The sequence below is a fragment of the Sinocyclocheilus rhinocerous genome, unplaced genomic scaffold, assembly GCF_001515625.1.
Source record: "Sinocyclocheilus rhinocerous isolate Xijiao unplaced genomic scaffold, SAMN03320098_v1.1 scaffold690, whole genome shotgun sequence".
NCBI lineage: Eukaryota > Metazoa > Chordata > Actinopteri > Cypriniformes > Cyprinidae > Sinocyclocheilus > Sinocyclocheilus rhinocerous.
Window position 1 is genome coordinate 152,383 of NW_015654492.1, and position 14,227 is coordinate 166,609.

At 37.5% G+C, this 14,227-nt stretch overlaps 2 protein-coding genes across 2 annotated transcripts in view; one reads left to right on the forward strand and one right to left on the reverse strand.

Annotated features, from left to right (window-relative positions):
• LOC107717128 (dedicator of cytokinesis protein 7-like) overlaps positions 1-14,227 on the forward strand; it is a 47,992-nt gene that overhangs the window by 7,004 nt on the left and 26,761 nt on the right. The window contains exons 9-20 of the mRNA XM_016523795.1: positions 1,466-1,615; positions 2,111-2,191; positions 2,291-2,453; positions 2,735-2,877; positions 3,019-3,112; positions 3,206-3,368; positions 11,642-11,759; positions 11,885-11,955; positions 12,193-12,331; positions 13,189-13,290; positions 13,691-13,777; positions 13,865-14,096. Coding sequence (XP_016379281.1) covers positions 1,466-1,615; positions 2,111-2,191; positions 2,291-2,453; positions 2,735-2,877; positions 3,019-3,112; positions 3,206-3,368; positions 11,642-11,759; positions 11,885-11,955; positions 12,193-12,331; positions 13,189-13,290; positions 13,691-13,777; positions 13,865-14,096 — 1,543 coding nt within the window. The remainder of the gene's footprint in view (positions 1-1,465; positions 1,616-2,110; positions 2,192-2,290; positions 2,454-2,734; positions 2,878-3,018; positions 3,113-3,205; positions 3,369-11,641; positions 11,760-11,884; positions 11,956-12,192; positions 12,332-13,188; positions 13,291-13,690; positions 13,778-13,864; positions 14,097-14,227) is intronic.
• LOC107717137 (angiopoietin-related protein 3-like) lies at positions 6,111-9,368 on the reverse strand. The gene is made up of 7 exons (XM_016523804.1): positions 8,746-9,368; positions 8,398-8,508; positions 7,882-7,999; positions 7,549-7,662; positions 7,263-7,358; positions 6,765-7,037; positions 6,111-6,680 (listed from the first exon to the last, which is right to left on the reverse strand). Exons 1-7 carry the CDS (start codon positions 9,253-9,255, stop codon positions 6,505-6,507), a joined length of 1,398 nt encoding a protein of 465 aa, XP_016379290.1. The 5' UTR covers positions 9,256-9,368; the 3' UTR covers positions 6,111-6,504.

A 14,227-nucleotide genomic window follows, 5' to 3' on the forward strand; every position in this document is an offset into this window, starting at 1 on the left:
GTGACGTAGGTATGTGGGGGCGTGTTAGAACGAGCCGTTTTAGGTAGGCGTGGTTGACTCTTTTTATAAAGAAAAAAGACTTTTATAAAGAATATCTCTTTGGATTTGAGACTTTACAGATCTTCTTTATGCACCAAGAGCTTGTAACACTTCAAAGAGAAAGGAAAAATTGAAATCGCATCATATGACCCCTTTAATATAGACTAAACAACATTTAATTCAAATGTCCACTTTAATCTTTAATATTTTGTCATTTCTTTAAATGCATAAATGAGTACAAATACAAAAGATGTACTTTTCTATGATCGCTAATACAATTAATGGAAAGATGGCAACATTTAAATGTATTAAACATATACTTAATAAAAATAGAGAAATATATGTCATTAATATCTGTAAAATAAATAAATGAGCCAATTTTGTTTAAAGGAAGGACTGCTGAAATCAGTACACCCTAGATTTAATTCAACGTATGTATAATTATGCTAGTACTTAGTATGTCCTCCATTATTTTTAGTCTACTGCTCTGACCCTTCTTGGCACTGAGTGTACAAGTTCATGACAAATTGTCACAACTGTCCTGTTTAAATCCTTAAATGCAATGGGAGTGTTGCTCAACTCGACTCTACAGAATCCCCCACAGGTGCTCAAGAGTGTTAAGATTGGGTGAAATACATGTCCACTAAAGGATTTTCAACTTGGGAGAATGCATATCGTCATTGTCATGTTGAAAAAATGCCCAACAACACAGGGAATGAGGAGATGTTAACATCTTCTGTTTCAAGTTTGTGTATTACATCACACAGTGGTGTGTGTATTCATGACCGCATTGATAAAGCACAACTCCCTCACACCTTCAGCACTCTTACATCCCTATAGAAGAGCTTTACTACCACTGAACTTCACTGTGGGAACCAGGCACTTCTCTCTGTACTCCTCCTCTAGCAACACCATAACATTTTGGATGCTGTTAAATCCGAAATCGACTTGGTCTCATGAGAACGGAGTATGGATTCCCAGAAGTCTATATTTTGTAAATATGGGCCTTGGAAAAGGTTACATGGGTTTATTGTGCTTTGGCTACAGCAAGTAGATCCAGTGTGGACAACAACCATGCATGTCACTTCTGCAGGCTACTTCTTACTCTGTGAGATAAACAGTCATTCTTTTTTACAGCTTTTGACAGCTCTGAGACACTTGCTTGGTATTTCTCCTGCTTTTTTTGTAGCAAAAAAATCACTCATCACTAAATGAAAGCTTAAAGTGAAGTCCTGATTGTTTCAGGGTCCTTGCCACAAGTCCATTTTTTTCTGAATTTCTGTATTATTTTTTCTTTATTTTCACACTGTCACAAGACATTGTTAACTAATTTAAACACTAGAGGGTAGTAGTCACCTGTGTTCAAGGATTTTAGTTGTTCGTCAGACATTGATGAATCCTAACGTTTTCCTGTCTTAATCCTCAGATATCGGAGAACTTTTACTTTGATTTGAACTCTGAGCAAACGAAGGCCATGCTGCGACCTCACATCCCATCTGCTGCTATCTCCACCCTGGCCCGCTCTGCTGTCTTTTCTATCACCTACCCTTCTCAAGACGTTTTCCTTGTTATCAAGGTTGGTTACATTATTCAGCATCCTTCTTAACAGTCAGAGTCTTATTCATGAAACATGAGCAGAATATGCATAATTATACTTTTGAACTTTCTATTTATCAATGAATCCAGGAAAAAAATTTTTATCATGATTTTCACAAAAAAAAAATGTTTTAAACATCAACAATAATAATAAATCTTTCTTGAGCATCAAAACAACAGAATGATTTCTGAAGGATCATGTGACTCTGAATACTGGAGTAATATAATCTACAATATATTTTATAAATATGTATTTATTTATTTTTTTAAACATTGCATGCATTAATGCTTTCAAGTTAATATGACTAATGGATTTATGAAGTGTACTGTTTTTTTGTAGTTGCATATTTGATGATTATTGCATTGATTTGAATTTTGCATTGATGTTCATTTATTGCTTAATTGGAGTGTTTTGAGTAGTGTTGACTGAAAGCAGTGCATTATCATTGCTCATTTGCACTGTATTTGCATTCAGCTTGAGAAGGTGCTTCAGCAAGGAGACATTGGAGAATGTGCAGAGCCTTACATGGTCTTTAAAGAATCTGATGCTGCCAAAGTAAGCCAATCTTAATAGTTTATATATTGTACACCAGCTCCTGGTGGAATTCAGTCCAGCATGGTGACTGTTTTTATTTTCTCTTCTCTGGTACCACAGAATAAGGAAAAGCTTGAGAAGTTGCGCAGTCAGTCCGAACAGTTCTGCCAGCGACTAGGGCGTTATCGGATGCCCTTTGCCTGGACGGCCATACACCTCATGAACATAGTGAACAGTGCCGGCAGCCTAGAGAGAGACACAGAGCTGGAGATGGGGCTGTCAGGTGAGTCTTTAAATGACACAGATGGTTGTGCATTTTTATCTTGTACTTGTGTAGTTTTAAATAATTTTTTGGAACAACATTTGAATGGGTGATGAAGACGTAAGACTGAAGTAAGACTAGTCCAATCTCAATTTTTATTTCTTTTTCGCTCTTTATGCCATACCACAGCATTTATTTATTTATTTTTAAGAGATTTATTTTTTGACAATTTTGTCTTGTTTTGTCCTATCTGATCTTGTAGTACTGAAGTTTTAACTACTTGACTCTGCATCATTACACAGAACGGAAAGGCTCTTGGTCCGAACGGAGGAACTCTAGTATTGTGGGGCGTCGTTCGCTGGAGAGAACCACCAGCGGAGATGAATCATGCAGTCTGACTAGCTTTAGACCAGCCACCCTGACGGTCACCAACTTCTTCAAACAGGTCACCCTCATATTAAAAAAACAAAAGTTCACTATCCTCCAGTTACCGGTCATTGTATAGGTCGGACCGCTAAAGCTAATAAATACCCCTGCTTTTGACATTTGAATATATTTTTCATATTTTATTAATATATCATATTAGGAAGGAGATCGACTAAGTGATGAAGATCTCTACAAGTTCCTAGCCGACATGCGGCGCCCATCCTCTGTGCTGCGTAGACTGAGGCCCATTACAGGTAGAGCTCTTTTGGCATGTTTATGCAATAGATTTTTGGCCATATTAACATTTATGTAATGAGTTATGTTACTCATTTATTAAATGCCCTCAGCCCAGCTGAAGATTGACATCTCACCAGCCCCCGAGAACCCTCACTACTGCCTGACGCCTGATCTGCTCCAAGTGAAGCCTTACCCAGACAGTCGAGTGCGGCCAACAAAAGAGATCCTGGAGTTCCCTGCCAGGGACATTTATGTGCCCAACACCACTTACAGGTATAAATGTCTAGATCAGTAATTCTCAACCTTTTTGGATCCAACACAATAATATTCAAAGGCACCCTATTCGCTTGCTAAGTTGTGATGTAACAAACACTGTTTCCGATTACAAGCCTCTACTACATTTCAAGACTTGAAATGTAGACTTTTTATGTGTAGCACTTTTTATTTATAGCACACATTTAAGCTAAACTTTTAGGTGGCTTTCACACTGGGCTCGTTTGCTGTGGTTCAAACCCGAGTGTGATTGTTCCCGGCACCCCCCGCAGCGTTGGTCTGGTTTCACACTCTCTTGATTCTATCGAACCCAAACGACATATGGGTTTACTGTATGTGCGTCGCATGTTGACGGCTATTTTGAGGAGACAGCGGATTACCATTCATTTGCCGCTCTGATTGCAGTTGCTACACGCGAATATACTGCAGGCTCACTCTCGCTCGAATCCAAGGTAAATCAGCAACACTGTCATCACTTATATGTGTTTTATTGAAGAAAATACTTTGTAATCAACTAAAAAGCATTGCAGGTTACTTTACTTCCTGAACAAGTGCGCACCCGAGTCCGTGTTGCTGTCATATTCACGCGAACCGCGCCACAGTTCGAGTGCAATTAAACTCAGACCACCTTTTTCAGGTAGTCTCGGGTTCGGTACCCCGGTGCGCAACCGCGTTCGCATGACAGCTTGCACACTAGCCAAACGTACCCAACTCTGACGTCAATCGAACCCGGGTGCGCACCAAACGTGCTAGTGTGAAAGTGCCCTTAAAGACTCACAGTGTACACTACAGTCTCTGGGCTCACAGTGTCCTGGAAACCAATATTTTAAAGATTCAGAAAAGATGAAGATTTTGATATTGAGATAAAGGTAAGGATCATGATATTTCAGTAGTAGTACAGCACACCTCTAATTAGCACCATATGTTGTTTGCTTTTGGGATTTGATATAGCGCTGGGACCTGGTAACAGGTAACACCTGGTAAGTGTGACGTCTGACTTTGCAAGCAAATAGCCCTAGTTTTGTTTTCAAAACTTATTTTAATCTATGGGCACTCCTAGTTTTTGTAATTTAAAGTAACTAAAATAATTCAATTTGAAATAATTTTCAGGATTCCAGAACTTTTAGGAGCTGAATGTTCTTCAGTGTTTCTACACATTTTAAACAATTAATTTTTTATGTGAATTTTAAAAATATTTGGATTAAAGTGCCCATATTATGGTTATTTACAAGTTCATCATTTTATTTTTTGGGCTCTACTAGAATGCTTTCACATGATTTAAAGTTCAAAAAGCACATTATTTTTCACAGACTGTATATTGCTCCAGTGCCTCTTTTCACTGTAAACCGTATTCTGTCTATGGTAACTATGGCCTAATTATTGAAAGTCCATATAATGTTTTTTTGCCCTTGCAGCGGAAAATAGCATCTCCTTGAAATAGCGAAATCACTTACCCTACTGTTTGGGGGCAGGCCAAAGCAGCCACTAGCCAGGATTTATGAAAATGTGTAACATGGTGACATTGCTAAATCACTGAAATAATGGCATGACAACAAACCAGGTGTTTCTGGCAAGTGTTTTCTGAGAACCACTGGTCTAGATCATATAGGCCTCGCACACCAACACAAACAAGTATTTTCTTTCTTTCTTTCTTTCTTTCTTTTTTATGAAAAGCCCTGTCTTCTTCTTATTGCTAAGTAACCAGAGCACTTTCTTTGTGAGCAGACAACCTCACTGTATGGTCTAACCCTTCTATTTAAGCTTACTAATTTAGTCAAGGTTGACCAGACAAAGATTCTTATCCTCTGCATGTTGACATAACCTGTCATTCACAGGGCATGTTTGTCCACTCACAGCCTGTGCCAACTTTGTTATCTTCCACCGGACACGCCGCATAGTCAGCCTTGATTTAGGTGATGCTGACTTGGCAGATTGGGACATCTTTTGCTGCCAACAACATTTACATTCTGGATTTATCACACTTGTCATGTCTGTCGTATATACAGGTCATATAACATGTTAATTATGAAGGGTTGATTTCCCACACAGGTTAAGCTTGATCCTCTTGCTAGATTATTTATTTATTATCAGTTACATTTTTTTTCCTCCCCTATGAACTAACAGTAGTGCCAGTCTGGCAACTGGCTTATTTCAGTTGTGAGCCTGCAGTGAAGTTGTTCATATACTTTATACTGTTTTCTTTGTTGAAAAGATATTGCTCAAATTAGTTTTAATTATGCAGGGAAATTTATAAAAAAAAGTTTGCCATGTGAGTCCAAGTATAGTTGAAGTCTCACCTGACTGCTGTGAGCTAATTTACAGAAAGACTGGTTTTTATTTTTGCCTTAATGTCTAAATGTGTTGCTATAAATATAATGCACCTGACTACCATTGAGAAACATTGTGTAAACGAAATATATACAGTACAGCGTATGTACAAAACGTAACCAGGAGTCAATATGACTCAGTAACAGAAAGAGACGAGCAAAAGATCCAACTTCAACCATAACAGCACATTTCTTGGTAACACTTTGAAATAATTTTCAATATCAAAATGACAAATATCTATTTATCGTATAATATAATAATAAATGTGTTCATAAGCATTGTAGTCATGATTTAATGAAAGTTATTACAAAGTGTTACTCAATGCTTTCTACTGTTGCACATTTGTGTAAATTGCTTAAATACTTAAAAACTTCAAGCTAACATACAGTATGTGAAATGATGTTCTATAATACAATTCTATAATATTATCCATATAAGTCTACAAACTTATTGTTGATTCTTGTTGACCCTTGATAATAACATGCATCAGATCCTGTTCCAGAGGTGTGATCCGCCATGGGTCTTTGCCATTTGAACCTGTTCAGTATTAGGGTTTTTTAAACAACTTTTCTTGATCAACAAGCTGCAAGTTGATGACCTATGAAGATTTCGAACTAGCACATGCATGTTGCAATAACCCTTTGACTTGGCTATTACCCTCTACCAGAGTCAATGATCTGTTGCAGTTGCATCATTCAGTTTCTGCTGTCTGTAGAGAAAGGGAAAAGCTTTGTTGGCTAGTGTCTGCTGCCAGTGTGACCCCTCTGATTGATTCTGAATTACCCAATGGAGGGTATAGGGTCAGGGATTATTGAAACTGGGTTGATGGTCTGATGGTGATCTTTGTGGATTTGAGGGTATAGGAGCTTCCTTTGGCTGGCCTCCAGTAGATTCCTTTCCTGCGCTGGTGCCGAGCCCTCAACCTCAACCAGGTGTATCTCCCGTTTAAGTTGGTGTCCCCACATGCATCAAACCACCAACCTCCTGAAACCAGCAAACAGTTAATATACAAGGAATATTCAATTATATATTGAGGAATATTAAATAATAATTTTGACCATGTGATACCTGTGTAGTTCCGGGCGCAGTTTGACTCGTCGTGATTATCGTTGTCTCTGTCCTTGGTTGAGAACTTCATGCCAGTGTGGTTGCTCATGGCATCAGGCAGATCTCCAGACAGGTGTGCCACGTGAAGAGCATAATCAGATGCTGGACCTTCCAGGGTGAATGTGTACTCAATGAATCTCTTTTCCTCCTTCCAGTCTTCCAGTTCGATGTGTAAAATGTATTGTCCTTGTTGAGCAATGGAATGAATCTTCGCCAAGCCAAGCCAGAACTCTTCTGTAACACAAGGATATTTACACTTAGTTCCAGCTAAAGATGCATCATAAAACAAAAGCATAAGCTGTTTATAGATGATCAAAGCGGCTTCTCTTTTTTTTTTTTTTTTTTTTTTTTTTTTTTTAAATCTGTGTGAACTGAGAGAATTAGATTATAGCTTTTAAAGGCAGTTGGAGTGGTAGAGAAGGAAACATCTGACATGATGACACAAAAGGGCATACTTACTTTCCAGTTTGCCAAATCCATATTCATATTTTTCCCATGACTGGTCAAAATCAACAGAACCATCCTCCCTCCTCTGAATGACTGTGGCTGCACCATCTTAAAACAGAGTAAAAGTAAAAAAGAGAATCTTGTATTCAGCTGGATAAGAATAGTGATTAAGGCACAGCTTTCTTAAGAAAGTAGCCACATAGCCTGAGTTTCTTGTGTCCTTTCTTTTTACTTGTCCGAATTTTTGTAACTGATATCAATAGGAAGTCTGATTAGATGTACATTATTGGTCTCTTACCAGCACTTATCTCACAATAAACATAGAAAGGCTCAGATTGATTGGGTTTGATTGGGTAAATTCCACTGGTCCTCTGGCCTCTTTTGAACACATCACTGCAGTCCTTTGGAAAGTCTGTGCAGCAAAACACACAGTTTAGTTGATTTATTTTTAAAGCACTTTTAAAACAGCCTGAGACTGACCAAAGTGCTGCACATGAGTGGAGTAACCAATATACATAAGCAAAGTACACAAATACCAGATTTAAAACAGAAGCATAGATCACAGTTGATGATTTTGGATTTATTAAAGTAACTTAATTTAAATGACTAATTGATTTTGTGCTGTTCTTACCATTTATTTCCGCAGTTCCATTAGTGGAGTTCATTTTTAAGTAACGAAAAGGGTCAGATGTTTCTGGGTTTAAATCCAAAGGTTTTTCAGCTGTGTCTTGAAAAGAGTCATAGTTCAGCTGAAATAAATGAATATTTATTCTCAGTAAATGCAAATAAAGCCAGGAGAGTTACATTTAATATTTTTTAAAATTCTAATCACTTGACATTGAAATTATTAAAATTTAAATCTAATTTATTAAAAACTAGATTTTAATCTGTTCATTTAAAATATAACCAAATTAAATTCTTAAGAAGTCAAATACATTTTATAATAAATAAAATGTACAAAATATTTTGTTAGTTAGAAATTGTTCTTGGTGCAATCTCTATAAGATGTGTACTGTAATTGTAAATGCATTTGTCAAAGATGTGGGGGACCCTTTTAATTAAAAATGCTTTGAATGATAAATTCAAAATGTATAATCTTAAATTTCTAATGGAAATAACATGAAACATTATAGAAACGGATGGATACCTTATCCTCAAGACTCTTAATTTTGGTCTTCTGGTAATTGAGCTGTTCGTGTTGCTCTTTAACAGATTTAAGCAGATCTGTAATGGTCCTTTCTTGTGTTTCAATCACATCCTGCAATAGACAAGTTGTTAATGCAGTAAATGCATAACTGGATTCAACTGTAACAGATCCCTGTATATGATCAGTTTTATTGATATGCATTAATTTTGGTTTTGCTCTTGCCATCAAGTGTGATTTACATGCATTTTTAGACATGAATTTAAAAATTGGTACTGAGAAGCCCTCTAGTTATAATGGGAGTTTGGACTAATTAGAATGGAAGTTCTGAATTAACCTTACTGGACTCACCTTCAATGCAGTGATCTCTTGAAGTTGCTCCAGAGGCATCATGCTCTCAGACAAGCCCTTCAGCTTCTCCTCCAGCCCACCAACCTTGCTGTGCAACTGGCTTCGCTCTTGGAGAATGTTGTTGATTTTGGAGTTGATCTCCATAGACAAGTTTCTGATCTCCTCATTATTGGCCTTCAAATATATGGTTGTCTCCTTCAACTTCTCTTCTTCCTCTTTGATTTCACTGGTGACCACTGAGAGCTGGTAGAAGGAGCGATCAAAGATGTTGAGCTTCTGGAAGATGTCATTGATCTGAGACTTGGTCTTGTGCACAAACTCTCTGAGGCTCTGGCCGAGCTGGAGCAGACCGTTAGCCAGGAGTCGTACATCATCTAACATGGCAAAGCGGGATCTAGCCTCAGTTGGCGGCGCGGTGACTAAAATAGGTGCCTCTGTGGGTGCTTTCCTTAGGTTAGGGGCTGCGCTTGTTGTTGACAAGCTCAGCCAAAAAAGCAGGAAAATCAACATCGTTTCAGGTGGTTTGAAGGCAGAATTGTTCACTGCGTCAGTGCGTTCCCAGTGCCTGTCTGGATACTCGTCTCTTTTAGCCTCCCTTTCTCGCTACTCTTCTCATCTCCTACTCTGAGAACAACGCCAAAAACAGCTATATACAGCTACATTGAGAGGGGGAGGGAGCATTTGGTAGTTATTAAGCTGGCTGTGCTTGAGCGTCCTCCTCCCAATCTGGAAAGTTTACTCAGTGCAGAAAATGTACAGTATCTCACACACACACACACACACATCCATAACCTGGCCCCTGGTTGCCTCTGATAAGCAAAGATGAACGATGCAGATGAATCATCCTGCCGATCGATCACATCATCACCACGGCCACTTGGTGCACTGTGCATGTGCCGCTGGAAGAGAATTAATAATAAAAGTATGCGATTTATGGTTCTGGCTTTGATTTAATGGTCTTCTGAATCAGCGAAGCATCACTCTCAGGTGCCACTGAGAGGGTCTGCATGTACAAGCAGAATCGTCACTGAATCACAGAATGGTTCAGCTTAGGCAGTAATAAAGAATGAGTGATGACTGAAGTTGGGGGAGTTTGTCCCATTTGCACTGATATGCACAAGCCTTTTATTTACTGCTGCTTCATATTAATCTCCCATCAGGTCTTAGTGGGAGATTTTTATTTATTTATTCATTTTTTTTCTGGTGGCCTGTTAGGGTAACTTGCCAAATATATTCACTTTCTTGCATACTAGATTTTTTTTTTAATCAATTAGATTAAAAAATTATTTCTTTGATTAAATTCTGATTTTTACAAAAAATGACTAGACTTTCAATTTTCAATAAACGATACAGGTATAATGCAACTTTATGACAGATGTATTCATACAGTATATTTCAACAAAATCTCATCTATGTCAGCCATTTAGGTGATGTTACATTGGTGAAAAGTTTTACTTGTAAGAATTTACAACAACACTGTTCAGTACATGTTTTAGCTTTAGTTTTTTTTGTTCACATGTGTTGTGATTATATCTTTAAACTTAGCAGCTTGTAATGGGAATGAGTCAGTCATGGCAAAAAGTTTACAAACACCCTAAATATGGAACTTACGGATAAACTATTTTGAACTATTGAATCGTTTAATCTTTTAATTGTGGAATAATGTACACTATTCAACACTTTTGCAGACAGATTTTTTGCATGTGAGATATAAAAACACATTTAACATTTCAACATTCAGCTAAATTTAAAGGCAAACTGAAGTAATTAGCACATTGTTATCTGATGATAGTACATTTTTGAATACATAATGCATTTTGAAACATTGACCATATTAACATACATACATAAAGTTGAAACACACTTGATTTCATTTTTATTTGCCTGCCAGCTAACTTGGTTTATGTCTGCTCCTGTGATGTATTATCGTTGCCCTGCTGCACGCTCAGACTAACTGGTCCTGTTCAGACAGGTGCGGACAGTTTGGCCTCAATCCAAATTTGTGGACACCGCAGACATGACCAGACTCCCATTGTGTATCCAGAGGCCATTCAGGGTGTAGGAGCTTATGTGTCAGTGGAATGGGAGGACTGCAATGTCCCTTCTTACACCCTGTGCCAAATAGAAAATGATTAACCCATTTAATGGGTTTCCTGAACTGGAATTACGCCACTTTTTTATTGCATCTCTTGTTGTTGTTGTTATTTTGTGTGTGTGAAAATGCCACTAATATGGAAACATTTAAAATATTTTCATGGAATAACAAACTGTTGATGCTTGAGTGTACAATGCAAAAGCATTATTCACTTCTCCTTACTAATTTTTTCCTTTTCAGCAAAAGATCACTGTATGAAATAAAAGTAATATTTGCACCACATTAGAGAGGAGGTAATTTTGAGAGAGCATGAGAGATCTGTGCTCCTTGGAAAGTCTGTGAACTTTGCAGTCTGTGCGGTCTCCCCGGAGAGTGCATCCACGTCACTGCAGTATTTCTGTCCGTTCCTGCAGCTACTGTAACCGCAGAACGGAAACGGCTGTGCAACAAAAATCTATGCAATGAAAAGATCAATGGGGATTAATGTTAATGTTAAAGATGTTTTCACATGTGACCAGAATTTTTTTCTTCTTTTGAAGTTCTGTTTTGTGCAACTAAATTTGGTGTAAATTCCAAGTTTTTTAAAATGCTATTTTAAAATTAATTAGTTGTTTCCTGTTAATTTTAACAAGGGACTGTTAAAATTTCAGTTAAGGAATCGTCTGAGACAACAAAAAAAAACATTTCTAAACTTAATTACACATAAAATTATCGAAACCTACGCATTTAAGATTTATAAAACTTATTGGAACTTCTAAATGTGTTTAAAAAAATAAAATCTCTGTCTACCTGTGTGTGTAGGAACCTGCTGCATGTGAACCCACAGAGCCTGAACTTTGCTAACCGTCAAGGCTCAGCCCGTAACATTACAGTGAAAGTACAGTTCATGAATGGGGAAGATCCTAGCAATGCTATGCCTGTAAGTTTTGACAATGCAGATCAATTTACAATCTTCATATGACCAAACATGTCATGGAGAAGCACTCTCTTGACTTGGCGAAATGGCATAAGATACTTACAGTTCTTCACTCCTTGGTCTCTTAGGTAATCTTCGGGAAATCCAGTTGTTCAGAGTATTCAAAGGAGACATATACTGCTGTAGTCTATCATAATCGGTGAGTTAATGGCTGCAACTTTTATTAACAACTCATTTACATGACATCATGCAGAAGTCTTTAACAGGGGATCAAACATCAGCTCACGGAGCGGCAGGGTCAGCTGTATGTGAATTTAGAACAACAGATGGACACGTTTTTGTTTGCATTTGTATAAGAAATGGATTAATGACACTGACATTTTAACATTTTTTTTCTGATTTTTTTTTCCCTGTATATCAAATGTTGTTTCCTTAGATCACCAGATTTCCACGATGAAGTTAAAATCAAGCTACCAGCCTCGCTGACCGACCATCATCACATCCTTTTTACTTTCTACCATGTTAGCTGCCAACAGAAACAGAACACTCCACTGGAGACGCCTGTTGGATACACGGTACATAGTTTTACACACACACATACACACACACACAAACTTTTATTCAGCAAGGATACGTTAAATTACATTTCAAATAAATGCTGTTATATTGAACTTTCTATTCATTAAAGAAATCACAAAAATGTTAACCAGCACAACCACAAGTGTTTTTTGAACACTAAATCAGCATATCAGATGATTTCAGAAGGATCCTGTGACGCTAAAGACTGGAGTAATGGCTACTGAAAATTCAGTGTTGCCATCAAAAGAATAAATTACATTTTGAAACATTAAAATAGAACTAAAGAAGAAAGAAAAGTGTTCATTTTCACAATTTTACAGTATTACCGTATTTTTGATCAAATAATTGCAGCCTTGGTGAGCATAAAAAGAAAACTTTTGAATGACAGTGTACATGAACACTATAAAAGGATTTTATTTTCTTTTTTAACATTTTTGGCAGTCACACAGTGCTAATAGAGAACATTTCCATAAACCTGTGTACAGATTTAGGCAACATGCCTCCTTTATTCAATAACAAAGATGCGAATTGAGATGCATCGAGAATAGTTTTGATACTGTGGCTGGTTGTGTAGACTGCTTATCTCATTTTTATTTTTTTTTCCCTGCAAGAAAAAGTAGTCATACGGTTTTAAAATCAGTTACAAAAAACATATTCTGGTCTAAATTGACAGCTTGTCAATAAAACTAGTTCTTAAGACACAGTCGCTACATAGTGATGATTAACGTTAACATAGTGATGTTTATGCAACTGGTCCCAGGATCATGACTCTCTGAATAAAAATCTAATCTAATCATGATGTGAATGAAGGTTCACACCTATAGTAAATGTTATGCCTCTTATTTTTCCTCAGTGGATTCCCATGCTGCAAAATGGACGCTTGAGAACAGGTCACTTCTGCCTTCCAGTATCTCTGGAGAAACCGCCTCAGTCTTACTCTGTTCTCTCTCCTGATGTAAGGCAATTTCTGTCACACAACACACATAGTTAAATATGAAAATGTATTTTATTATTTTAATGGCCTTGTTTAGTATCTAGTATCTTGTATCCCTCATTAATATACCGTAAATTAAATGTTAAAAGACTTTCCTCGTTGATCACTGATGTTGTCAGAAAAAAACCTGGACCTTGAACATTTATTTACCATTAGCATTTTTTACAGACCAAGTGCTAATATTTTTAACTATGCTTTTAATCAATATGGTACCTGTATTGTTAGCAAAGCTGTTATTTTTCATATACACTACAGTGGGACTTATGATTTGTAGGAAGTGTGTTTGAGAGTATTTTAGGGTGGCAATGTGTAATAATACATAGAAATTATGCTGCAGGTTCATTCATGCATTTGTGTGTAGGTTCCTCTTCCCGGAATGAAATGGGTGGATAACCACAGAGGGGTGTTTAATGTAGAGGTTGTGGCTGCATCCGCCATCCACACACAGGTAATTATAAGTTAAATTGTCAAAATACTGATTAATAGCCCACTTCAAACAAATGCATTCTCTGATACGTTTCTTTCCTCTGCCCAGGACCAGTATTTAGATAAGTTCTTTGCACTGGTGCATGCGCTGGATGAGCACATGTTCCCTGTGAGGATAGGAGACATGCGCATTATGGAGAATAATCTGGAGGCAGAGCTGAAGTCTAGTATAGCAGCTTTGAATTCCTCTCAGCTGGAGCCTGTTGTGCGCTTCCTCCACCTACTGCTGGACAAACTGGTGTTGCTAATGGTGCGGCCACCTGTCATAGCCGGCCAGATAGGTACCCTCTGTCCTCCAACCTACACAATCTCAGAAAACTCACAGAAAAGTTTTACTTTAAAGAGATAGTTCAACCAGGAATGAAAATTCTGTCATCATTTACTCACCCTCATGCTGTTCCTGAAATGTATG